Source organism: Hemicordylus capensis, chromosome 4 (assembly GCF_027244095.1).
Source record: "Hemicordylus capensis ecotype Gifberg chromosome 4, rHemCap1.1.pri, whole genome shotgun sequence".
NCBI lineage: Eukaryota > Metazoa > Chordata > Lepidosauria > Squamata > Cordylidae > Hemicordylus > Hemicordylus capensis.
In genome coordinates, this window is record NC_069660.1 from 322,153,035 (window position 1) to 322,178,813 (window position 25,779).

General features: G+C 60.5%; 1 protein-coding gene across 14 annotated transcripts in view; it reads left to right on the forward strand.

Annotated features, from left to right (window-relative positions):
• SCRIB (scribble planar cell polarity protein) overlaps positions 1-25,779 on the forward strand; it is a 111,083-nt gene that overhangs the window by 47,861 nt on the left and 37,443 nt on the right. For 9 of the 14 annotated variants that reach the window (XR_008306168.1, XM_053245732.1, XM_053245727.1 and 6 more), the window contains 15 exons: positions 5,027-5,335; positions 6,605-6,667; positions 7,866-7,955; positions 8,077-8,154; positions 8,566-8,880; positions 9,187-9,267; positions 11,408-11,695; positions 11,940-12,050; positions 12,415-12,591; positions 15,388-15,504; positions 16,389-16,577; positions 16,780-16,899; positions 17,097-17,153; positions 21,069-21,152; positions 21,286-21,369. Coding sequence is in view for 13 of the 14 variants with exons in the window: in XM_053245732.1 (XP_053101707.1) it covers positions 5,027-5,335; positions 6,605-6,667; positions 7,866-7,955; positions 8,077-8,154; positions 8,566-8,880; positions 9,187-9,267; positions 11,408-11,695; positions 11,940-12,050; positions 12,415-12,591; positions 15,388-15,504; positions 16,389-16,577; positions 16,780-16,899; positions 17,097-17,153; positions 21,069-21,152; positions 21,286-21,369 (2,163 nt within the window). In the remaining variant the exon portion in view is untranslated. The remainder of the gene's footprint in view (positions 1-5,026; positions 5,336-6,604; positions 6,668-7,865; positions 7,956-8,076; positions 8,155-8,565; positions 8,881-9,186; positions 9,268-11,407; positions 11,696-11,939; positions 12,051-12,414; positions 12,592-15,387; positions 15,505-16,388; positions 16,578-16,779; positions 16,900-17,096; positions 17,154-21,068; positions 21,153-21,285; positions 21,370-25,779) is intronic. The other 5 variants (XM_053245733.1, XM_053245737.1, XM_053245730.1 and 2 more) reach the window with 4 other exon arrangements.

The window sequence follows — 25,779 nt, forward strand, 5'->3', positions numbered from 1 at the left end:
AAATGAAGATCCCTTTCCTGTGCAGCCTGTTCAAAGGTGGCATGAAACACGTGGGGATCTCCTCCTGGGGTGAAATCTTTTGGGGTGACCTTGGCTGGCTGTGGCTGTTGTTCCTGGCGAAGGTGCTCCTCCTCTCGCTTCTCTCCCTCTCTCACCCTTGAGCTGCAGCGGGCTAAGATCTGCTCCATGTTGGTAGAGCTCTGCCCCCTGCAGACAAAGATGTCTTTCCTCTTGATGGCCCGGTGAGCCTCCCGCTGGGCAAGACGCTCCTTCTCTTGTTGACACAGTTGGAGCTGTACTTGACTTACTTGCCAGGTCTCTTTCTTCAAAGTGAACACTTCCTTCTCCTGCTGATGTTGCTTCACCAGATCTAGGAACCGTCCCTCCCAGCCACACCTTTCCTCTCCTTCCTTCTCCTTCCAGTGGTATCTTAGTTCTCACGATTCACATTTCTCTGGAGCTTGGATGGGCGTTGCAACACTTTGGGTCAGGAGAAATCTCCACTGCATCTTTCTCCTCAATGGGCAGTGCACAGACGTGTCCATTTCCCGTTAGAGCTGCTTTCTCCATGTGCAGGTACACTGTCATCTTGCTAACCTATCTGGTACCTACTCTCTTGATCTGATCAATTAAAGCAAACCCTTTCCTGCTCAATTGGAAGAAAAATAATTTTTCTTTTGTCCCCAAAATGCCAATTTCCAACCATCACTTTGCCCACGCCCGGCTTTGCCTCCGTGTGTGCTGGATCTGCCCTGCTGCTCACATGAGACATGGATCTCCCCGAAGATTAAAGAAGGGAAATACTTCTCCCCACCCTTGTCCAGGAATAGACAGCTCGTCGGTCTGCCCTCGCCTCTTGCCTGTGGGCTTTCCTGTTCAGCCTATTTCTGATGTAACCCCAGTCTCTGGCCAATCCAAGTTGAGGGTTTCCCACCCAGACTGGAGGTTCCTTCTCCTTCACTGAGTGTTGGCTTCCGTGACTGAAGGTGTGTCTGTTTGGGGCAGCAGGGATTCAGGGTGCCTCTTGATGGTGACCCGCTCCATAACAAGAGGCAAGGAATGCCCCTATCCAGTAATTGGGGGGGGGTGTGTGGATTATATCCCGCCAGAGAGCCCTGAGCGAAGAGGTTGCTCTGGGTTTCGTCACCGTGTGACTTGCAGCCTGTTCCTCAACCTGTGGACTTGGGAAGAAATGAGGCCGAATTCCCTAAAATGTCCATGCGTCAAGTTGTGCCAAGTCTTGCACGGTGCCTTCCTGTTCCTGGAGGTGAGGCTTTGGAGTCTGCACGAGAGTCCTGGGTAGACCTCTCTGTCCTGAGAGGGGAGGCGGGGGGGGGAGTGCCTGATACCAAGGCGGCTTTCTTAGAGGGTTGACCCCCTCTAAGGCTGGTGGCGCCTGGTTCATTAGACAGAGCTCCATACCTTGGGTTGTGTGGAGCTCCCTCCTCTTCTCTCCAGGCAAAAGGAAGCGGCGGCAGCAGCAGAGGGATCACCCCTGTGGGGCAGGCAGGCAGGCGCCAGAGATGGCCAGAGAGGCGCCTTGGGTGGGGAGTGCCTGTGGGCCCTCCCACAACTCCCTCCTCACCCCCATCTCTTTCTTGGGAATGCTGAGAGACGGTTGGGTTGGGCAAATCACTTTGTGCCTGAGCAGCTGGTCTTGGAGCTAGTCCTGGAGGGGGATGCATTCTGGAAGGCTCTGCATCAGAAATCACACCGGCTTGCATTTGGGAAGCAGGGCTCTGGGTTTCCAAATCAGTCTCAAACCGAAAGAAGGCTCCCTTCCCCACCCCGCCCGCCCCGAATGTTGGACACACACTGCTCTGCACATGTAGACCTTCTAAGAGCAGACAGCCCTAGCTAAACCCACATGTAGCAGCCCCCCCCCGAAGAAGAGAGAAGTGCGGGGTCTCTCTGAAAGGGGCCTCTTGGCTCAGCCTGTGGGGGGGTTGGCCACATGACGCCCCACGGAAGGCTGGGGTGCCAGGAGCAAGCCAGGAAGCAGGCAAGCCCTGCCCCCCCCCCCGACTGGCCTTGGTGGGAGCCCCCAAGGAGGGCAGGTGTGGCTTCTGCCCGCTGCCCCTGGGGTGACCGGCGTGGTGCAGAGGCAGGCCTGCTGGTCTTGGCATAGGGAAGGAGGGGGCCGGGACGCCAGCCAGCCAGCCAGCCAGCCAGGCCGGTGAGCCTCACTCCCCACCTCCCCACCATAGTTACAAAACAGTCACTGTTAACATTTAAGATGAACCCTATAAAAGTCATTGCATAATTTCTAGTGTTGTTGCCTCAATATATGTTGCACGTAAGCACTCCATGCAAATCTACTTGCCATCGAATACACACACACCCCCCACGCCCCCATACCTTCCTCCTTGCTTTAATCACCCTCCTTTGGGTCTTTTGTCTGCAGCTGCGACTTTTCAGCAAACAAGAGATTCAAACTGGATTGTCTTTTTTGCATTTAAAATTTTTATTTGTCTTACAAGTAAATATTGACTTCCCGCTTACCAGTCTGCACGGTTCATATTAGCTATACAAATCTACCATTGCTATAATTATTCAAAACATATATCCTACACATTGCAAACTCAATTTTACCCTACCCAACCTGCTGTTGTTACTAAATTTCAAACCCTGCTGAAAAGTCGATATTAGCAAAATAGTTCTTTAAGTAAAGTAAGAATGGCTCCCAATCTTCTTTGAAACATTCCAAGTTTTCATCCCTTATGAGTGCTGTAAGTTTTGCCATCTCAGTGTATTACAAAATTTTTATCAACCAATCTTCTTTTGAGGGCATTTTATTATCTTTCCATTTCTGCGCATATACCATTCTAGCTGCCGGGGTTGCATACATAAAAAATTAGGGATGTGCGAAACGTTTCGGGTACAGAACGATCTGTACCTGAAACAGCCAATTTTGGGTGATTCGGATCCGAACCGAATCACCCCTCTAGCCATCCGAAATTTTTCAGAGCCGAAACGAATCACCCCCGTTTCGGCTCCGAAATATCTGTTGTTTCAGCCCTCCATTTTGTGGCCAGCAAATGCCTTCTTCTTCCCCCTCCATTTTGAGCAATGACGTCTATTTGAATTTCCAGCCTTTTTGCCTCCCATTGACTTCAATGCAAAAAGGTCTGATGTGACATTTACTCGAATTTCGGGTCCCAAGGGCAAAATAGTGGGGTGGGGTGGTAGTGCCTAATGGGTGGAGGCTACCACCCCAATTGCAGAGTGATTGGCCAAAGGGCTGATTTTTGGTGAATTTTTGAAGTTTTAGTGTCTTTGGGGCAGATTGGGGGCATAACATGGGATCTGGGCCAAAAGAGTGGGGTGGGGTGGTAGTGCCTAATGGGTGGAGGCTTCAAAAATTCACCAAAAACCAGCTCTTTGGCCAATCCCTCTGCAATTGGGGTGGTAGCTTCCACCCATTAGGTACTACCACCCCACCCCACTCTTTTGGCCCCAGGACCCGTTTTTTTTTAATCCGAATCGATTCAGATTCGGATTAATTCAGATCCGAATCGAATCGGGGGTGATTCGGAAGGGCCAAATTCGGATACAGAACGAATCGGAGGTGTTTCGATTTGGATCTGAATCGAAACACAGAAAATCCAAATTGCACACCCCTAAAAAAAATGTTAAGTTTCTTCTGGAGAACTCTCCTTGCGTTATTCCCAGCAGGAAGGATTCTGGCCTCTTAGGAAATGTCATTTAAAAATTTTTCTTCAACTCATTATATATCATATCCCAAAAGGCCTTTGCCTTCCCACATGACCACCACATATGAAAAAAGGTTCCTTCACACTGTCCACATTTCCAACATTTGTTTGGAACATTTTCATACATTAATGCTAACTTTTTTGGTGTCAGATACCACCTGTACATCATCTTATAATAATTTTCTTTTAAAGTATAACATTCCGTGAATTTTAAATCAGTTTTCCATACTTTTTCCCAAGCTGCCATCTCTATCTTATGAGCCCATTTTCTCATAGTCGTTTTGACCACTTCATCTCTTGTCTCCTCCAAAAGCAAGAGCTTATACACCTTAGAGACTAATTTTTCGTCATTTTCCCACAATTCCTCCTCGAATCTCGACATTCGATCCTCAAATCCAACTTTAAGATCAATGCTTTCAGTGCCTTGGCCTCCAGTCCTGGCACCCGGGGAGCACCCAGTGTCTAAAGCTGCCTTCTGCCCCGTTGGTGGTGGTGAAGTCCAGCCGAGCGAGCTGGAGTGCTGCCTTGCTGACGAAAACAGAGAGATGGTGGGCAGAACGGAAACCTGCTGGGAGAGTGAGGAGGAGTGGGACGCTGCTACGCCTGGGTGCCGTCTCTACAGAAAGGACGGGGGGGGTGCGTGTGGATTGTAGCACTGCGTGAAAGGAGGGATAGGACCCAGCAAGCTAGAAAACCCAGGAGGACCAGAGTCCTCCGCAGAATCATCATGGGTGACAATGCAAGGCCCGAAAGGAAATGTGATTGCCAAAATATTTAGAACCGACAAAAGGGAGTAATTTTTCACACAGCGCATAATCAGCCTATGGAATTCTCTGCCACAGGATGTGGTGACAGCTACCAGCCTGGATGGCTTTAAGAAGGGCTTGAGTCATGGAGAGAAGGTTTATCTAGTCTGGTGGCTATGGGCCATCTCCAGCCTCCGGGGCAGGATGCCTCTCAGTCCCAGTTGCAGGGGAGAGGAGGGCAGGCCCTGTCCCCCTGCCTGTGTGCTCCTCGGAGGCGTCGGGGGGGGGCACTGTGTGAAGCGGGAGGTTGGACTGGCTGGGCTTCCTTGAGGGGCCTGGCCCAGCGGGGCGCTCCTCCTGTTCTGAGTCTGCCCCTCGGGCCCCCCAGCCGAGGGCCGCCTGCTCCACTGGCCGGCAGCCGTTCTCTCCGGGGCTGGGAGAGAGGCGTGTCTGTCCGGGGCTTCCCGCCTGCGGAGGCTGCCTGGGACGGAGTCTGCTGTGCTCTCCGGGGCATGCCGTGGGCCCCCCCCCCGCCCCCCAGTGAAGAGCAGGCTGTCTTCCTTGCAGCCCACGGTGCATTTTGCTGAGGACACGCTGGTCCGGAGCGAGGAGGAGGAGGAGGAGGACGAAGAGCGCCCGTTCCCAGTGGGGAAGCAGCGGCTGATCCGCAAGGATACACCCCACTACAAGAAGCACTTCCGGATCGCTCAGTTGCCTCGCCCCGAGGCAGTGGTGGCCCTTCTGCAGGGGCTGAGTGCTGATGGGACCCCCCAGGAGGCAGCGGAGGAGGAGGAGGAGGAGGAGACGGCAGTGGAGAGGACTGAGTGGGCTGGAGAGGCCAGCAATGGGACCCCAGCAGTTCCACCCTCGGTCAAGGTAGGGGCCTTGGCACCGGGCAAGTGGCAGTGCCTGGCTGGCTTGGGGCATGGGGGGGGGCAGGAGGGGGCCCCACAAGCCAGCTGGGCTGACTGGCCTCTTGCTGCATCTCTCCACTTGCATCGCTCCTCTGCCCCCCATCTTTGTGGGTGGTGGGTCTCTTCCCTCGCCCCCTGCCCGCCTGCTGGGGGGGGAGTGGAGTCCGTGTGCACAGGCTGATCAGCCTTGCCATGCGCAAACTCTGGCCTCGCCCTGCTGAGGAGAGATGCTGCCAAGAGGTGCCCGTCCGGGCCCAAAGACCCAGCCTCGTCCCGTCCAGGGGCCCGGTTGCAGGGGAAAGCGGCAGCTGCCCGCCTGCCTCTGGGCCCCCGGGAAGAGCGCCTGCTGCTGAGCCTGGCCTGTGGGTGGGGCTCCAGGTGACCACCCCCCTTGCCCGCTGCGAGTGGGCATCCCGTTCACTGCAGCTGCACTCAGATGCTGCCAAGAGCCCTTAGTGGAGCAAGGCTCCCGGGAGCAGCCCTGTGCACATGACGGGCTGTTCTGGATCCGTCCCTGCCTTCTGCCAGCAAGTAGCACTCAGAGGAGCAGTCCGGGGGGGGGGGGGGAGACACACAGGGACCGAGGAAGCTGCCTCCTTCCGAGTCAGACCCTTGGCCCATCTCGCTCAGGATTGTCTTCACAGACTGGCAGCGGCTTCTCCCAGGTTGCAGGCAGGAGTCTCTCTCCCAGCCCCCCTATCTTGCTGCCAGGGAGGGAACCGGGAGCCCCGATGCTCTTGCCAGAGCGGCAGCGCCACCATCCCCTGAGGGGAATACCCAGCAATGCTCACCCACGGAGTCTGCCCGTCCAAACCAGGGCAGGCCCTGCTTGCAGCCGCAAGACAAGCCCCTCTGCCCGCCCCTTCAGTGCCTCCCTCGTCTCCTGGCTGGGGGCTCCCCAGAGGCATCTGTTGGGCCACCCGCTGTGGGAAACGGTGCTGGGCTGGCTGGGCTTCCTTGGGCCGGGTCCAGCAGGGCTCTCCTGGTGTTCTTCGGCTGGGAAGGAGGGATCACGTTGCGTCTGTCCCACCTCAAGGGGCAAGCCTGTGTGCGCTTGTGTGCTCGCTCTCTCGCGCTCTCGCTTTCTCTCTCTCCTCCGCCCCCCCCCCACCCCGGTGTGGGACTCTCTCGGTGCTAAGGGTGGGGCCTCTCTCTGTCCATCTGTCCCTGGTGGTGGCCCGGCCCTTCTCCACTAATCCGCATGCCTCTCTGCTGGTTCCTGTCCTAACAGGGGGTGTCGTTTGATCAAGCCAATAATCTGCTGATTGAGCCTGCTCGCATTGAGGAGGAAGAGGTCTGTACTGCCCCCCCCCGCCCCCCTGTTTCGCTCTTGGGCATGGTCTCCCAGCACCTCTCTCCCCACCCCTCCCTTTTCTTCTGCCTGCCCCATGGTGGGAGCTCCTCCCCTCGCCTAAGCTGGGCTGCAGGGCTCCCGTGATGGGCCTCTGGCAGGGCAAGACGGGCCAGAGCCCTGGCAGCACCCCTCTCCCCCCCCCCCCGCCCGCGCACAGACTCTTGCGGTCTTGAGGGCATAATCAATGAATGAACTGGAGCCCTTCCCACCACCCGGCCCCTCCGCTGCCTCTTTGGAGAGAAGGAAGGCCGAGGTTCTCGGGGCCCGGAGGGCGCTTGGCAGGCAGCCCCGTGGAATCCCCCGAGTGGTGGCTGTGCCCCTTCCCTCGCGGAAGGCTGGCTGTTGTCCAGGGAGCCGCCGGCCCCTGAAGAGCCTCTCTCCTCTGCCTCTGCCTCTTCCTCCTCTGCCTCCTCTGCCTCCTCCTCCACCTTGCCTGCCTTTGAATGCTTTGGGAGCTTCTGGAGTCTCAGGAGAGGGCGGGCGAGGCCACCACAGAGGTCAAGGCTGCCCCTGGTGGCCCCCCAGCGGAGCGCCCAGGCTTGCTGCTGTGCTTGACCCCCTCTGGCCCTCTCCCTCCCCTCCCTCTGGCTGCTTCCTTCTCTGTGGCTTCCGCAGGCAGCGAGGCGGTTGGCTGCCATCTTGGCCTGGTGGCAGCGGGCAGGGGGCCAAGGCCCGACGGAGCCAGGGAGGGGCTGCCTGGCGGGAGATCTGGAGCGCGCATGTGCGCACGGCCTGCGGCCCCAGGGCGGCGCCTCCCCCAGGGTGGGGTTCCCTCAAGCGGGTGCCACCCCTTGGATCTTCCCCTTCTTTGGGGCACTGGCTGCGCGGGGAGGAGCCTGTGCTTGGGCCGGTCTGGCCAGCGGCCAGACACTGGGGAGTGCAAGGCGGATGCCATGCCCCCCAGGAGCTGCCGCCGCCGCCGCCACCGCCGCCCAGAAAGAAAGGCTTGGGGCTGCCTGGGTCTCTGCAGCTGTGCCAGGGTGAGGCAGCCGGGGCTGGGGGGGCGGCCCCTCTGGCCACGTTCCCTGGCTGGGCCCACGTGTGTGAGAGGCGGGCGCACACGGAGGGGCCTGTGCTTGTCCCCACCTGCGGGCTTGCTCTCCTAACCCTCCGTCTCCCGCCCCGGTTGTGCTTCCAGCTGACGCTGACCATTGTGCGGCAGACGGCGGGGCTGGGCATCAGCATTGCCGGAGGCAGAGGCTCCACGCCCTACAAGGGAGACGACGAGGTAACCGCTGGGGATGTGGGGCTGGGAGGGGCGGCGGCGGAGGGCTAGGGCTGGCGGGCTCTGTGGGCCCAGGTCGGGGCGCTGCCTGCCTGCCGGGCTGAATGCCTTGCTCTCTTCTCAGGGCATCTTCATTTCCCGCGTGTCGGAGGAGGGTCCGGCTGCCCGCGCAGGTGTGCGTGTCGGGGACAAGCTCCTAGAGGTGAGTGGCCCAGCCGCCGCCAGGAGGAGCCCCTGCTTTCCCAGCTCCGCTGAGTGCTGGCCGTCCGGGAATGCCCAGCTCGGCGGGGCGGGGGGAGTCCTCCTCATGTCTCCTTCCCGCCAGGCCAAAGCGTCACCTGAGGGCAGGGCGGATTCGGTGTAACCAGCCATGCTTGCATCCCTCACGTGCGCGCCCCGCCCCGGCCCTTGCATTTGAATTATGGCAGGCTCCGCCACGCCAGAGGAGGAGGGCTTGAGGCCCCAGCCAACCCGGCTCGCAGCTTGTGGGGCATGAGGAAGGGGGAGTCCAGGCGCGGCTGCGCAGAGGCTCCCTTCCAGGGCGGGGCGGTGACCTTTGTCCTGGAGAGCAGGGAGCCGACGTGGCCACCGTGTCCTTCCTGCCCCCCCCCAGGTGAACGGCGTGCTCCTGCACTGCGCTGAGCACCACGTGGCTGTGGAGGCGCTCCGGGGCTCAGGCAGCACGGTCGCCATGACGGTGCTGCGGGAGCGGATGGTGGAACCCGAGAACGCCATCACGGTGACCCCGCTGCGGCCAGAGCACGACTACAGCCCGCGGGAGCGCCGGGAGGGCCTGCGCTTCCCCGAACGGCCCGAGGGGGCACCGCTTGCCGAGAGACTCTCCGCCTGCCTGATGCGGAACGAGAGGGGCCTGGGCTTCAGCATCGCTGGGGGAAAGGGCTCCACGCCCTACCGTCCTGGGGACATGGTGAGAGGGGGCTCTGCTGGGCGGGGGGGGGTGGCCTTGGCCCCAGCTCTGGCTGATTTGCTGCAGGAGCAGGGCCCGGCTCGTGATGGGCAGCGGCAGCCTTGTGTCCTGGCTGAGGGCTGGCACAGGCTGCTGGCGTAATCCGATCCCCGCCTGGCTGGGTATTCCTGGCTCCTTGCTGACGTGGGGACTTGGCTGCTCCCTGGACAGGAGGGCCACGGGGCACTTGCGTGGGCCAGCGAGGAGCCCGGAGGGAGCCGGGGGCTGTCTCGGCAGGAGGGGCCCTGACTGTCTTCCTTCTGCTAGGGGATCTTCATCTCCCGGATTGCAGAGGGCGGGGCAGCCCACCGTGACGGGACCTTGTGTGTAGGCGACCGGGTCCTCCTGGTGAGTTGGTCTCCCTGGCTCCCGGAGGCACGGGGAGGGGAGGGGCGGAGGAGCCAGCTTGGCCCGACTGGGGCAGCTGGGTCGGGGTGCCCGTTTGGGGATTCCTCGGGGTGCCACATGCCTCAACCGTGTGAGAGAGGACCTGAAGTTTACACGCCGGCTGGCGGGGAGGGCTTGCTCTCAAGCCTCAGACTTGCTAGTGAAAGGGTCCCCCCAGAATGGTGTCTAACGCGGCGGGCAGCGGGAGCTTGGAGGGTCTGTTGCTGAGTGGCAGAGCAGAAGCCCCCAGGGGAGCCCTGTGCAGCCACTCCGGGGGGGGGGCTGGGAGAGGCCCCTCCCTGCCTGGGATACGGGAGGCCTGCTGTCAGTCAGTGTGGGCCAAGGGTCGGGCTTGAGAAGCCCCCTGCCACGTCCTCTCCCCCTGCTCTTGGCTCTTCTCCCCCTGCACCCCACTGCCACCATGTTGTGGGGCACGGCCTTGAGTCTGCTTTTCCACTGTGCCCCCACCTTCCTGCGGCTGCTCTTCTCTCCTCCCCCTGCTTGCTTGCAGCTGGCCTGGCTGGGGTGGGGGTTCTCCTGTGCTCTGAGGGAATGGCCATAGCCAGAATCTGTGTGTGGTGGGGGGCTGCTGGCCGGGTAAGCCTCGGGACGGCCTCGTCAGTGCTGGCTTCTGTCTGCCTGCCTGCCTGCCTTGTCCTCCCTCCCCCACTCCTCCCTCACTCCTTTCTCCCTCCCTCCCTCTCTTCCCCCCACTACAGCTCCCTTCCTCCACTCCACCACACCCTCCCTCCCTTCCCCTCACTCCCTCCCGCCCGCTTTTCCCCCACCCCATCTCCCTCCCTCTTTCCCCCCAACCTGCCTCACCCCCTTTCCCCAACCTGCCTCACCCCCTTTCCCCAACCTGCCTCACCCTCTTTCCCCAACCTGCCTCACCCTCTCACCTCACCTCACCCCACCCTTTCCCCTCACCCTTTCACCTCACCTCACCCATTCCCCCACCTCACCTCACCCTTTCCCCCACCTCACCTCACCTCACCCTTTCCCCCACCTCACCTCACCTCACCCTTTCCCCCACCTCACCTCACCTCACCTCACCTCACCCCCCACTTTCCCCCACCCCACCCCACCTCCCCTCCCACTTTCCCCCACCCCACCCCACCTCACCTCCCACTTTCCCCCACCCCACCTCACCTCCCACTTTCCCCCACCCCACCTCACCTCACCTCCCACTTTCCCCACCCCACCTCCCACTTTCCCCCATCCCAATCCACCTCCCACTTTCCCCACCTCACCTCACCTCCCACTTTCCCCATCCCACCTCCCACCTCCCACTTTCCCCACCCCACCTTCCACTTACCCCATCCCAATCCACCTCCCACTTACCCCCATCCCAATCCACGTCCCACTCACCCCCATCCCAATCCACGTCCCACTCACCCCCATCCCAATCCACGTCCCACTCACCCCATCCCAATCCACCTCCCACTTTCCCCCACCCCACCTCCCCTCCTGCTTTCCCCCACCCCGCCTCCCCTCCTGCTTTCCCCCACCCCACCCCCCACTTTCCCCCACCCCACCCCCACTTTCCCCCACCCCTCCTCACCTCCCACTTTCCCCCCACCCCTTTCCCCCATCCCTCTTTCCCCACCCCCTTTTCCACCCCCCTTTTCCCACCCCTTTCCCCCCACCCCTTTCCTCCCACCCTCTTTTTTCCCCCACCCCTCTTTTCCCCCACCCCACCCCACCCCACCTCCCTCTCTCTTTTCCCCCACCTCACCTCCCTCCCTCTTTCCCCCCACCCCACCTTGGCACATTTTCTGCCCCCGGAAATGGTCTCTCCTTTTTGAAGATCTGTTTTGCTCTCTAGGGTCCGGGGAGGGGGAAATTGTTTGGGCATGGCCATCTTCTCCCCCGCCCCACCGGGAGGGGGGCACTGCCCTTTGCACAAAGCCTCTGTTTTGCTCCCCCTTGTCTGGGGCTGGCTTTGCGTAGGGGGCTGTGGGAGTCGATCCTTTGCCCCTGGGGCCATTGCTACTGCTCTTTGTGGTGATGGGCCTGGGTTGGGGGTCAGGCAACCCCTTCTCTCCCCGTATCCGTCCCCCGCCCCGGTCGCATTGACGCTCGTTTGCGGCCATTCTAGATCAATGGGGTAGACATGACAGAAGCCAGGCATGATCAGGCCGTAGCGCTGCTTACCGCCGCCTCCCCCACCATTGCCCTGCTTGTGGAGAGAGAAGCTGCCGCTGCCACCACCGCTGCTCAGCCCGGTGAGGAGATCGTGCCCCTAGGGCAGCGAGCCCGGGTGCACTCACCCCCACCACCACCAGCAGCCCCCCCCGGCCATGGGGAGAGCCTGCCTGAGGAGACGTCCCTGCCCCCAAAGGGCCACCTCCTGCCCCCAAACCTGGAGAGCCCGTACCCCGTCGAGGTAAGTGAGGTGCCTGCTGGGGTGGGGAGGGGGTCTGGAGATCCCCCTCGTGGCCGGGGAAGCAGCACAGCCCCTTCTCTTGCTGGAAAGCAGTTTGGGGCCCCCGCCGTGGGGCCCTCTGGCCCTGCTGCTGCTGCTGTTGCTTCCTGGCTGGCCCTTGGCTGCCTCCGCTCCAGCCCCCCAGGGAGGCCCCGGGCCAGACTCCCCCCCGCCTGAGGCTGTCCTCTCTGGTCTGTCTGCACAGGAGGTGTGTCTGGTCAAAGCCGGGGGCCCCCTTGGGCTCAGCATTGTAGGGGGCAGCGACCACTCCAGCCACCCCTTTGGGATCCGCGAGCCAGGGGTCTTCATTTCCAAGGTAGGGGCTGGGGCCACCGAGGGGCGCTTGAGTAGGCAGGCACGGCTCCTCTTGCTTGCCTCATTCTGCCCGTCCTGGGGAGGGACAAGGTGCTAGTTGTTGCCCCCACCCACAGCGGCCCCCTGAGCACCTCCGCGGGCTTGCCTTCTGGGGCTTGCCTTCTGCTCTGGCCCACCTGCCTTGGCAGCTCTGGGGGCCAGGAGCACCCCCCCACCCTCACCCCCCCACACACACACTCTCTTGCTTGGACCGGCCAGGGGAGGCACTGCCCCCCCTGTGCCCCAGAAGGGCACAGCGCCCTGGAGGCCGTGGGCCGGCCGGCTCCTCTTCCTCGCGCCAGAGCCTCTTCCCGGCCTCGTTGCAGGTCATTCCGCAGGGACTGGCAGCCCGCAGTGGGCTGCGTGTTGGCGACAGGATCCTGGAGGTGAACGGCATCCCCCTCCGCCACGCCACGCACCAGGAGGCGGTGAGCGCCCTGCTGTCCAGCACGCAGGAGCTGAGGATGGCGGTCAGGCGAGACCCTCCCCCACCTGGCATGGAGGTAGGCAGGGCTGGGCCGTGGGGAGCCCGTTGGCCCGCCAGGGAGGAAGACAGCTGCCCAGCCTCCCCCCAACCGGGAAATGGGGCTTCCAGAGACCCCCTGGCTCTCCTCCCCACCTTGCCCCCCCCCACTCCAGATCTACCGTCCCACTTCTGAAAGCAGCGGCTATTCTCAGCTGGGGCCCAGCCAGAGTGATGCTCGTGGGTCTGAGGAGGGGGCTTGGCTGGAGGCAGAAGGAGCCCCCCCCAGCCCCGGGTCTGGCTCTCTGCCGTTTCCTGCTCCGGAGAGAGCTCTGCTTCCTGGGGGAGCCCGGCCAGCCTTGATGGTGCTGGTGAGCCTGTGCAGCAGCCGGCTGAAGTGCCCAGCTGCTGGCTGGCCTGGAAGGAGGAGCCGGGCAGGGGCAGGAAGGCGAGCCTGGACACCACCGGGTATGTGTCCTAAGTTCTAGAAATACATCTCTTAATAAACATCCATATTTCAAAAGAACGCCGAGAAATGTCCAAAGTTGCCCAGAGGACAGAATAATGAAGGTGGTAAAAATATTCCAATCTTGCTTAATCAGTATGAAGGACTGCGATGTTACACCAAAACAAGTTCACTGTTTCCCAAAGTACTCTAAAATGTGCTGTAATGATAGTTCGTTCTGTTATCTGAGGCTTGTAATAATAATTCTTTCGCTAGTAAGTCCTTAAAAACTGTCTGGATATTCAGTATTTTTCACCGAGGCTTCCTCATGAAGGACTTATCAGCTCTGTGTTCATTCTAAGGATCAAAACATATACTGTACATAGAATAGTATATATACCGTGTATAAAGGTCTATTCACACACACAACGTACATGAAAGGTACATAATTTTGGCATATATATATATATATATATATATATATATATATATATATATATATATGAATATGAGAATGAAACACACAATTTGAAGAAAGGAAGGTTTGTGCTTCATAAACCCCAAATGGTATTGCTTGAAGGTCAGTTATGTCCACACGTCCTTATTACATGTAGATCACAAAGTCCTTCCAAATCTTAACTCTTGCAAATCCTTATTCAAGTTGTTGCTCCTTGTTCAAATGTTACTCAACAGGTATCCTAGGTAATTTTTTACCTGTTTCTTCCTGCTTGAGCAGGATTTCATCAGGAGAAGTGAGCTAAATCACAATAACACATGTATCATTTTAGCATAAAAGTACCTTCAACAATTTGCTATGTAAACTCAAAGGGTTAGAAATCTGTTTATTTACTCACATTTATCTCTTCAAAAGTGACTCTGCACTTGCCAGTGGTTTCAAGTTAGAAATCCTACTGGATACAAAGCTGTACTAGCTTCAAATGATACTAGTGATGCTTAATATATCCTACGGTGTCTGCCAGATGTTTTCACTCTCATTTAATCACAAGGGATGTGCTCCTCATCCAGTCTCATGTCTAAATGACCAATTATATTGCACGCGCGTGTGAAAAACTTCAAAAGAAGCCCTAGGCTTATTATTCTGTTTAAATTCCTAAATATGATATGGAACCACAACATAGAGGCTATGGAAGCTTATCAAAAGTATGAAATATTCCAATTCTCCAGCAGAAGAGAGAGTGATTTTTTCAAAAAGATATCCATTCATTTTCTGTCCGTGTTAGATCTTGCCCTGCTCTACCCCTCTCCACATCCAAATCTCTAAGTAGCGCCAGGATCAAAAAATGATCACACGATACCTATAGATAACTAGAAAGGTCATTAACCTGATTTAAACCAAAAGGCTCTAAAGTCTGGAATTGATGTATTAAAAATGTCTCCCTCTGTAGGAGAACAGTTTTGAAGTTTGCATAGGAAAATCTTTTTTGTTTATAACTTCAGATGACAAAAAATTCAAAGTCACTGGGAGAGTGCCCTGCCTGCATGAAATGATCAACCATAGGGCATTCCAAATTTTGATTCCTGATGCGGGACCGATGTTCCGAAATGCGAGACCGGACTGTTCTAGTCGACACGCCTACATATCTAAGGGAACGTGGGCATTGTATTATATATATGATTTTTTTGTGGAACAATTTGCAAAAAAGTCCAAACTATATTTTTTGCCAGTATTGTTGTCCCTATATTCTGTGGTTTGCAATGCCATAGAGCATGCCACGCAATGACCACATTTGAAAAAACCTTTTGGTTCCACGCCCTCCCTCCGAGGTAGGCTGTCCGCTCTGACAAGAAGATCTTTTAAACTAGGACTTTAAAACTAGGACTAGGATTTTTCGCCGAGGCTTCCTCATGAAGGACTTATCAGCTCTGTGTTCATTCTAAGGATAGCATTTATCTAACGCTATAAATTTATGTACTTTGGGAAATAGTGTTGTAACATCACAGTCTTTCATACTGATTAAGCAAGATTGGAATATTTTTACCATCTTCATTATTCTGTGCTCTGGGCAACTTTGGACATTTCTTGGTGTTCTTTTGAAATATGTATGTTTATTAAGAGATATATTTATAGAATTTAGGACACATATATATAAAATATAATCATTTAATTTCTGAATTTGTGTGTGTGTGTGTGTGTGTGTGTGTGTGTGTGTATATATATATATATATATATATATATATATATATATATATATGTGTATATATATATATATTTGCTGTTTGCACACGGTTTATTGCTAATTTCGGTCTGATCTGGGGCAGGACACATGTGCTTTGGTTTGGGCCCCCCGCATTGTGGACGCTGGAGGGCCCCTCTGCCAGAAGAGGGGGGGAGCCTGTGGGGTGCCCCATCTGTCTCCCTTGCGCTTGTAGGAGATCTGCCTTGAAAAGAGGCCCGGGGAGAAGCTGGGCATCAGCATCCGAGGCGGTGCCAAGGGCCACGCGGGCAACCCCTTTGACCCCACGGACGAGGGCATCTTCATCTCCAAGGTACCCTGCGGTGGCCCAAGCTCCCTGCTGCTGGTGCAGTGCCTGTGAGGAGAGGCCCGTCTGCACCAGAAGCAGGCCTGGCAACCTGGGGGCCCACCCTGGCCTCTGGTGCCGGGGGGCGGGTTGTGTGTGTGTGCCAGCGGTGCTGGGGAGGAGCAGCTGCTGCTGCTGCGCTGGCTGGAGCGCCTGAGCCGTCTCTGGAGTTCTCGGCCGCTCCCTAAGGGCTCCTGGGGCTCTTCGTTCATTTTGAAAGCTGCACCCTCTTTGGCCCTTCTGGGCTCGGGGAGGCCGAGTGGAGGGGACTGTTTCTTCCGCTCACGAAGGGGAGGCGACCTGCGGGCCCTTCACTGCCCCCCCCGCCCCACCTTGTGCAGAGGGGGGGCAGGGCGCGTGTTGCGTGGCTTCCGGTGCTCTTCTGTGGTTGCTTGAGAGGTGAGGGTGGGCAGGGCGGAGTCCTGGCACCCGAGCAGAAGCGGCCCGGAGCGAGCCTGTCTCCAGGACCCCTGCAGTGCCCGGCCCCCTTGCTCCCCGGGCTCCCCGGGCGGGATGCTGTGGGCCGGCGCACTCCTTGGGCACAGAGCTCTGTGTGAGGAGAGGTGTCAGCAGCCGCCGTGCCGGGCTGTGTGGGCCTCGGCCCTCCTGAGCCGCGGGGGGCTGAGGGCCGTTGCCTGGGGCTGGGTGGGGGCGCTCCGCGGGAGGCCCCTCAGCCGCTGGCTTCCACAGGCCCCGCTGGGGAAGCCCCTCTGCAGCCCCGGGGAGGCACTGCCGGCCCCCTCCAGCGTCCTGGCCGGGAGGGGCCAGCAAGGGCAGCCGCCGCCTCCTTCCGGGCCCCGCCACTGGCCCCGGGCCCTCCTGAGGGCCTCTGCTTCTCCTGCACCATGTAGGTCAGCTCCTCGGGGGCTGCAGCCCGGGACGGCCGGCTGAAGGTGGGCCTGCGCATCCTGGAGGTGAACCACCAGAGCCTCCTGGGCATGACGCACACCGAAGCGGTCCAGGTGCTGCGTGGGGTGGGCGATGTGCTGCTGGTGCTGGTCTGCGATGGCTTTGACCCCAAGGCGGTGGCCGCCCTAGAGGTGGGTGAGGGGCCATGAAGGCCAGCCCCCCCCCCCCCCCGGTTCCCGGGACTGGCTTGGATAGGACAGAGGGGGGCTGGGGAACCACCGTGTCCTTGCCTGCCCACGGCCCCCCTGTCCTGGCCAGCAGCACCCTCACCACGTTGGGCAGGGGCCGTGGCACGTGGGCATTCCTGCCGCTCAGCACCCACCTCCCCTGCAGGCGTCTCCAGGGATCATTGCTAACCCCTTTGCGGCCGGCCTTGGGCGGAAGAACAGCTTGGAGAGCATTTCATCCATTGACCGGGACCTCAGTCCAGAGGAGCTGGACATCCTCCAGAAGGTGAGTGGGGTGGTCTGCAGGTGGGGGGGGGGGCGGGAGAGGGGAGCAGACTCTCCCCCCCTCCTTCCAGCAGTGCTGCCCACCCTCTTTCCTGCTCCCTGGCAGTTCCAAAGGGAAGCCCTCCCGCCCCCGCCCCACTTCCCATGGAGTCTGGCTGCCTTCTCTGCTGGGTCTCTGACCATCTCCTTTGTCCCCAGGAGATGGAGATGGTGAGGGAGACGGCCCAGTGGGAGAGGGAAGAGCTGGAGAAAGTGGTGAGCTCCTCCGGCCCAGGCGTGCCCCCTCGCTCTCTCCAGGGAGGGAGGGGGGGAGGGAGGGAGGAGAGCTGTCTGGATGGTGCCGAGCCACCCCCTCCGGGCTGCCTGGCTGGGCTGGGCCTCCGGGGCCCTCCAGCCCCTGGAAGAAGCCCTCCAGGAGACCCGTGCCAGCAGCGGCAGCTTGCCAAGAGGGCCGTGTCTCCTTGCCCTGTTGGCGCCCTCGCCGTGCCTCAGCCCTTCCCTGCTGCAGGGCTCCAGGGTGGCTCCCCCCAGAGGTGGCGGCGTTTTCTGCTGGAGAGAGACTTCCCAAGCTGCAGGGAGGCCTGGCCACAGACAGGACCCTGGTGACGTCAAGGCCCGGCTGGGTCAGCCCCCAGGAGGCCCAACCAGTCTGGCGTCCTGTTCCTCCTCGGGGGCCCACGCACGGGCAGGCCCTTCCCCCTGCGGTTGCTGCCCTGATGCAACTGGTCTTGAGAGGCGCCGTGCCTCTGAGGCCGGAGGTGGCAGCCAACGACAGGCCTGCCCTCCGGGGGGCTTTCCCGGCTGTTCCGCGCTAGTTGGCCTCGGCTTGGCAGGAGGGTCTTGAAGCCGCCCATAGAGTTTGTTGTGCGAAGCCACCAGCAGGGGGCGCAGTCCTTTCTGGTTGCACGAACCTCCCCCAGCGGGGTTGCGGTGCTGTGATGGAAAGAGAGAGCCTGGAAGGCGGCCCCGGCCGTGGGAACGGCACCAGGTCCGTGATGCTGAAACACAGGCAGTGGGGAAGCACCCTTAATGGACACGCAGTGACCCTGGGGTGGGGTGTCATCTGGAAAGCAACCATGGATTTGTCCGAGCCCTTTTTCAAGCCCTCTAAGCTGGTGGCCCCCACCGCATCCCGTGGCAAAGAATTCCATAGGTTAATTATGCGCTGTGTGGGAAAGTATTTCCTCATCTCGGCCCTACATTGCCCGACCTTCAGTTTCATGGAGTCTAGTGTTGTGAGAGAGGGAGAAGAATTGGAAGAGAGCTGGTCTTGTGATCGCAAGTATGGATGGTCCCCTTTGCTGAGCAAGGCCTGCCCTGGCTTGCGCTGGGATGGGAGACGGCATGGCAGTGCTGCCAGGTCTGTCCCCTGAGGGGATGGGGCCTCTCTGGGAGGAGCCCCTGCATGCCTGTGTGCAGAAGGCTCCCAGTCCCCTCCCTGGCAGCATCTCCCAGAGAGGGCTCAGAGAGGCAGCCTTGGAGAAGCCGCTGCCAGTCTGTGTAGGCCGTACTGAGCTAGATGTTCCAAGGGTCTGACTCCCTAGAAGGCCATTTCCTGTGTTGCTAGTTAAGAATTCACAAGTGGGTGCTGTCCAGGCCCTGCGCTTGGTTTAACTTTGGATGTCTTGATACACCCACCCAAGGATCTGTCGCTTCTCCCCTCTGTTTGGCTCCGTCTTTTGAATCCCATCCTCGAGGAGGTCACTTCAGGCACAGGTCTCTGCCCTACGTTTTTCATACTGGAGACAGATGCAGAGAATTCACTCAGCCTCGCTGCAAGGTCCAGAGAGGCCTCCCTCCCACTCCCTGGCTAGTTTCCTGCTGTGGGGGGTCAGTGGGTCACATTCATTCATTCATTCGATTTCTATACCGCCCTTCCCAAAATGGCTCAGGGCGGTTTACACAGAGAAATAACAAACAAATAAGATGGCTCCCTGTCCCCAAAGGGCTCACAATCTAAAAGAAACACAAGATAGACACCAGCAACAGTCACTGGAGGTCCTGTGCTGGGGGTGGAGAGGGCCAGTTACTCTCCCCCTGCTAAGAGAACCAGCGTGGTGTAGTGGTTAGAGTGCTGGACTAGGACCGGGGAGACCCGAGTTCAAATCCCCCTTCGGCCATGAGACTTGCTGTGTGACTCTGGGCCGGTCACTTCTCTCTCAGCCTAGCCTACTTCACAGGGTTGTTGTGAAAGAGAAACTCAAGTCTGTAGTGCACCGCTCTGGGCTCCTTGGAGGAAGAGCGGGATACAAATGTAATAAATAAATCAAGAGAATCACCACGGTAAAAGGTGCCTCTTTGCCCAGTTAGCAGGGTAACTGGACCAGCCATATGCTTCTCGGTTCCTCTCCCCACCCAGTCCCCCCACATTTCTTTCCCCAGAGTTTGTGTTCCTTTCTGTTTTCCTCGCCGGGGCAGAACTTCAGCATCTTCTTGGATTTGGTGGGTCCTTTCCTACTCCTTCGTGTACATTGCAGCTGATTTCCTGTGACTGATGGTTTAAAAACCGTCCAGATGTGTGTGCTGCAGAGGTCAGACCTACCGTACCTCTGGTTGCCTTTTCGCCAGGCCCCACCTTTTTGGGACGCTTCCTCTTCGGGAGGCCACGGTGCCTGCGTGGCCTTGCCTGTCTGTTGCCTCTAGCAGCGCTTCTCGTGGCCGCTCTTCCCTGAAGCATCCACGGACACCCCGTGGGACTCCGCCCAGGCCTGCCCCCCCGGTCAGTTTGCCCAGTCGATGTGAGGGTGATGGGTGCCACCCGTGACGGCGGTGCTTTCTCCCTGGGGGGCCTTCCTGGCGTCGTTCTCCAGCGGCAGGTCACTCTCGGCATTTGGCTCTGGAGGACGAGGGTCGCCCCCCCCCCCAGCCCTCCGTTGCTTTGGGGGCCTAGTACGGCCGCCCGCAAGACCTCTGTGGCGGGATCTGCTCCCTCTCCTACCTTTGCTGCTGTGTTGGGTTCTGGCCCCTCTTGGTCATGCGCGGGGTGTCCCTCCTGCCCCGTCTTTCCGTGGGGTGTCTCGCTCCTTGTTTGGCTGAGTTGGGCGGAGAGCCGGTTCTCTCTGAGGTCCGCGTCCGGTTTCCCGTCCTTTTTCTTGAGACAAAACCGAGGGCCAAGGAGCCCGCCTTTGCGCTCCTTTGCGCCTTCTCTCCCCCCTCCCGGCCCGGTGGCGGGTGGCCCCTTTGGGTCCCTTGGCCTCCTGTTGGGGTTTGGGCCCAGCCTGCCCCCTTTGGGCTGCTGCGCTGGGCAGCTTGGTCCTGCCGTGCAGCGTTGGGGGCTGCTGAGAGGGAGGACCCCTGCCAGGGCCCAGGAGGACCCGCGGGGGGGGGGGGGGGGCGCTTCCAGCATCCTCCTCCGAGCCTTGGCTGGCAACCGCGGGGGGGGGGCGTCTCCATGGGCGGGGTTCTAGTGTGCGGCTGCCCTCCCAGAACCAGGGCAGCCTCCAGTCCTGACCGCGGGGGCAGGGGGGGCCCCAGCATGGCTGCAGGTGAGCTGAGGGAGCCCACTCTGGGGCTGGAAGCACCGAAGGGGGGCTGGTGGGGGGCAGAGCTGTGTGTGTTGCTGCTTCCGCTGCTGCTGGCTGCCTCCATGTCACGGGGGGCCTCTTGTGTGGGGAGCGCCCGGTTCACTGGAGGGGGGCTGGGTGTGTGCATGCACAGGCGCACGTGTTCCCCGTCCTCCTTGGCTGGCTGCAGTGGTGTGAGGTGAGCAAGAGCTGGGTCTGCCTGAGCCCAGACCAGGACAGCCCAATGGAGCCCGTGGGGCAGGGTGGTGGGGCAGGGAGGAGCCCCCGGGCGCAGTGCTCTTTCACGGACTCCTCTGGGGCAGAGCTTGGCCATCTGGCCTCTGCACCGCAGGCAGCATGTCCTGCTGGGCGCCTTCTGGGCTCCGTGCTTGGCTTGCTTGAGGTCCTTGTTGGCAGCAACGGGCCTTGCCTCCTGCTCTGGGGCCCCCTGCCCTGCCCTGCCCTGCCCTGCCCTGCCCTGCCCTGCCCTGGCCGTGCGGGGCTTGCTCTCCCCCTCCTCCTGCTGCTCCTCGAGGGGCTCCCTCTGGGCTGCTCCCTGCTGGTGACCTCTCCTCCTTCTCCTCCTCCTTCTCCTCCTTCTGCTCTCTCTCTCTCTCTCTCTCTCTCTCTCTCTCTCCCTTTGCTGGTGCTTCCTGTCCCTGGGAAGGAGCGGAGGCGCCGGGAGCGGGAGGCGGCCACGCAGCTCCTGGCAGCAGCCGTGGAGGAGGAGGCGGCCGAGGCGGCGGCAGAGGTGAGAGTGCAGGGCGAGAGCGAGGGAGAGCCAGCCCCGCTGGGCGGAGGAGAAGTGCCGTGCTCTCCCCCCCCCCCCCCCGCCGGAGCAGGGGTCTCCACCCGCAGCCCCACTTCCTTCCTTCCTTCTGCAGGACCCCGGCACAGAGCCCCTGCGGCTGGACTACCGCACCCTGGCAGCACTGCCCAGCAGCGGCCTGCAGAGACCCAACCGTCATGTAAGCGGGGCGGGGGGGGGGGAGCGGCCCTTCTGCAGACGGGCGTTTTGCAGGAGCTCTCTCTTCAGCGGGGGGCGAGTGGTGGAGGCAGAGGGGCCCTTCGGACCCACACTGCCTCTGAGACGGGGCTCCTCTCCCTGCCCCCTCCCCCCAATGCAACGGCTGGTCCAGAATCAGGCCCCAGGCGGGTCTCTTGGGCAGGGGGAAGAGGTGCCGTCCATTGGGGAGGCTGCTGCTGGCTCCCCCCAGGAGGTCTCTGGGGACACCCCTCGGTGGCAGGATTAGAGCGTCTTCTGGGCTCCAGAAAGGGACACCGCCGGAGTCTGTCCATGGGGCGGTGGGGGTGGGTGGGTGTGCAGGGCAGGGGCGCCTTCTTGCCCTGCTTCTTCCAGACCTCTGTGGGATTCAGGAGGGCTGCTCCCTGCACTGGGGGCAGAGCAAGTGGGCACCCCCCCCCCCGCCCAACCACCACTCTGCATGGCCATCCTGCCGTGATAATGGCCATGACCATCACCAGCTTTTGCTTTGACTGGTGGTGAGGGCAGGCTTACTGGCTCAGGCTGAAGACCAACAGGGCAAGGACATGGACCCCTCTCTCATGCTTCCGCCAGTCGAACCCAGGCAGACTGACTGCCAAGAAACGGAAGTCCTCCTCCACACCGTGCATAGTTCATCTGTGGGATTCTCTGCCACAGGATGTGGTGATGGCCACCAGCTCGGATGGCTTTAAGTGGGGCTTGGACAACGTCGTGGAGGGCAGGGCTCTCACTGGCTCCTGGGGTCCTGGTGGGGAGGGAGAGAAGCCATGCCCCCCCTCTTGCCTGCGGGCTTCTCAGGGCAGCTGGGGGGGGGCGGCTGTGGGCGGCAGGAGGCTGGACTAGACGGGCCTCCTTGGGGGGCCTGATCCAGCAGCCGGGCTGCCCTTAGTCCTCGACAGGCCCCTTGCGTGGCCAGGGCCCCCTCCCCCGAGGCCTCTCCCCCTCTGCTGGGCGGGCGGCATCTCTGCTGCTCTGGAAACCTGATCTTGGTCCGGCTGCTGCTGGGAGGGGGGCATTGCGGAGCGGCCCCTGCCGGGCTATTTATGGCCGGGCTGGGCTGCCGCAGGGCGGAGCGTCTCCCTTTGTCTGCTCCTGCTGGGCTGCTGCTGCCTTCCCTGGAGCCGCCTGCCCTTGGCACAGGTTAGTGGGCCGGGGTCTGGGGCAGGAGGCCGGGCTAGGGCCGGGGGGGGGGCTTCCCTTGTGCTGAGCAGCTGAGGTCGTGGCTTGCAGCGTTCTCCCTCTGGGAGGGCCCGGGCCTGGGAGCCCCTGTGCCCAGAAGGCCAGGAGGGGCGCCCAGGAGGGGGGCGCACGGAGCCGGGCGGGGGAGGGTGCCCTTCACCCCCTCCCCCACTGCTTCCCCCCCACTAGCGCCCCGTGTTTCACAAGTCCACCAGGGCAGCCATGTTGCTCCCTGCTGTCCTGTGGCCCCCTTTACCAGAAGTAGGGTTAGGGTTAGGATATCTGACACGCCTGCACGTGGGGGCATGCCCGTGCAGCGCACCCACGCCCTGCCCGCCCGCGCAAGCCCATGCCCCCGCCCAAGAGAGGGCTGAGAGAGACTCCTGCCTGCCGCCCTTGGAGAAGCTGCTGCCAGTCTGTGAAGACAATGCTGAGCTAGCGGGACCAAGGGTCTGACTCAGTCTGTGGCCGCTTCCTCGGTTCCTAAGCCCCTGGCTGAAGTTGGGCTGTTGTCGGTTTGGCCACCTGGGAGCCCTCCTCATCGATATGCTGCCTTGCATTTTGTGGGGCCAGAAAAGCAAGCTAGAAAGCAGACGGCTGTGAGAATTCCGTGCTCGGGATTTGTAGGGAAGGGGCTGGAAAAGAGAGAGACCCCGGCAAGGGCCCGACCTGCCTGCGCTGCGGCCACGTCTGGCATCCTGTGGATGCCTCCCTCGGGTGGAGACTGTAGAGCTGCAAGTGAGAGAGAAGAGCTCTGGGCCGTCCAAGGAAGGACCCGGGGCTGGGAGCAGCTTCCCTGCTCCTCCTCCTCCCTCCTCCTCCGCATGTTTCCTCCCTCCCCTGACCCATATCCCCCTCCCCTGACCCATGTCTCTCCTCCCTCATGTCTCTCCTCCTCCTCCCCTCCTCCTCCCACTCTGCTGACCCACGTCTCTTCTCCCCCTCCTCTGCTGACCCACGTCTCTTCTCCCCCTCCTCTGCTGACCCACGTCTCTTCTCCCCCTCCTCTGCTGACCCACGTCTCTTCTCCCGCTCCTCTGCTGACCCATGTCTCTTTCCCCCTTCCTCCTCCCCCTCCTCTGCTGACCCATGTCTCTTTTTCCCCTCCTCTGCTGACCCATGTCTCTTCTTCCCCTCCTCTGCTGACCCATGTCTCTTCCTCCTCTCCTCTGCTGACCCATGTCTCTTCCCCCCTTCCTCCTCCCCCTGCTGTGCTGACCCATGTCTCTTCCCCCCTTCCTCCCCCCTCCTCTGCTGACCCATGTCTCTTCCCCTCTTCCTCCTCCCCCGACCCATGTCTCTTCCCCCCTTCCTCCTCCCCCTCCTCTGCTGACCCATGTCTCTTCTTCCCCTCCTCTGCTGACCCATGTCTCTTTTCCCCTTCCTCCTCCCCCTGCTCTGCTGACCATGTCTCTTCTTCCCCTCCTCTGCTGACCCATGTCTCTTCCTCCTCCCCCTGCTGTGCTGACCCATGTCTCTTCCCCCCTTCCTCCTCCCCCTGCTGTGCTGACCCATGTCTCTTCCCCCCTTCCTCCCCCCTCCTCTGCTGACCCATGTCTCTTCCCCCCTTCCTCCTCCCCCGACCCATGTCTCTTCCCCCCTTCCTCCTCCCCCTGCTCTGCTGACCCATGTCTCTTCCCCCCTTCCTCCTCCCCTGCTCTGCTGACCCATGTCTCTTCCCCCCTTCCTCCTCCCCTGCTCTGCTGACCCATGTCTCTCCTCCTCCTCCTCTGCTGACCCATGTCTCTTCCCCCTCTCCTCTGCTGACCCATGTCTCTTCCCCCCTTCCTCCTCCCCTGCTCTGCTGACCCATGTCTCTTCCCCCCTTCCTCCTCCCCTGCTCTGCTGACCCATGTCTCTTCCCCCCTTCCTCCTCCCCCTCCTCTGCTGACCCATGTCTCTTCCCCCCTTCCTCCTCCCCCTCCTCTGCTGACCCATGTCTCTTCCCCCCTTCCTCCTCCCCCTGCTGTGCTGACCCATGTCTCTTCCCCCCTTCCTCCTCCCCCTGCTCTGCTGACCCATGTCTCTTCCCCCCTTCCTCCTCCCCTGCTCTGCTGACCCATGTCTCTTCCCCCCTTCCTCCTCCCCTGCTCTGCTGACCCATGTCTCTTCCCCCCTTCCTCCTCCCCTGCTCTGCTGACCCATGTCTCTTCTCCTCCTCCTCTGCTGACACATGTCTCTTCCCCCTCTCCTCTGCTGACCCATGTCTCTTCCCCCCTTCCTCCTCCCCTGCTCTGCTGACCCATGTCTCTTCCCCCCTTCCTCCTCCCCTGCTCTGCTGACCCATGTCTCTTCCCCCCTTCCTCCTCCCCCTGCTCTGCTGACCCATGTCTCTTCCCCCCTTCCTCCTCCCCCTGCTCTGCTGACCCATGTCTCTTCCCCCCTTCCTCCTCCCCTGCTCTGCTGACCCATGTCTCTTCCCCCCTTCCTCCTCCCCTGCTCTGCTGACCCATGTCTCTTCCCCCCTTCCTCCTCCCCCTGCTCTGCTGACCCATGTCTCTTCCCCCCTTCCTCCTCCCCCTGCTGTGCTGACCCATGTCTCTTCCCCCCTTCCTCCTCCCCCTGCTCTGCTGACCCATGTCTCTTCTCCCCTTCCTCTGCTGACCTATGTCTCTTCCCCCCTTCCTCCTCCCCCTGCTCTGCTGACCCATGTCTCTTCTCCCCCTCCTCTGCTGACCCATGTCTCTTCCCCCCTTCCTCCTCCCCCTGCTCTGCTGACCCATGTCTCTTCCCCCCTTCCTCCTCCCCCTGCTCTGCTGACCCATGTCTCTTCCCCACTTCCTCCTCCCCCTGCTCTGCTGACCCATGTCTCTTCTCCCCCTCCTCTGCTGACCCATGTCTCTTCCCCCCTTCCTCCTCCCCCTGCTCTGCTGACCCATGTCTCTTCCCCCCTTCCTCCTCCCCCTGCTCTGCTGACCCATGTCTCTTCCCCACTTCCTCCTCCCCCTGCTCTGCTGACCCATGTCTCTTCTCCCCCTCCTCTGCTGACCCATGTCTCTTCCCCCCTTCCTCCTCCCCCTGCTCTGCTTACCCATGTCTCTTCCCCCCTTCCTCCTCCCCCTGCTGTGCTGACCCATGTCTCTTCCCCCCTTCCTCCCCCCTCCTCTGCTGACCCATGTCTCTTCCCCCCTTCCTCCTCCCCCGACCCATGTCTCTTCCCCCCTTCCTCCTCCCCCTGCTCTGCTGACCCATG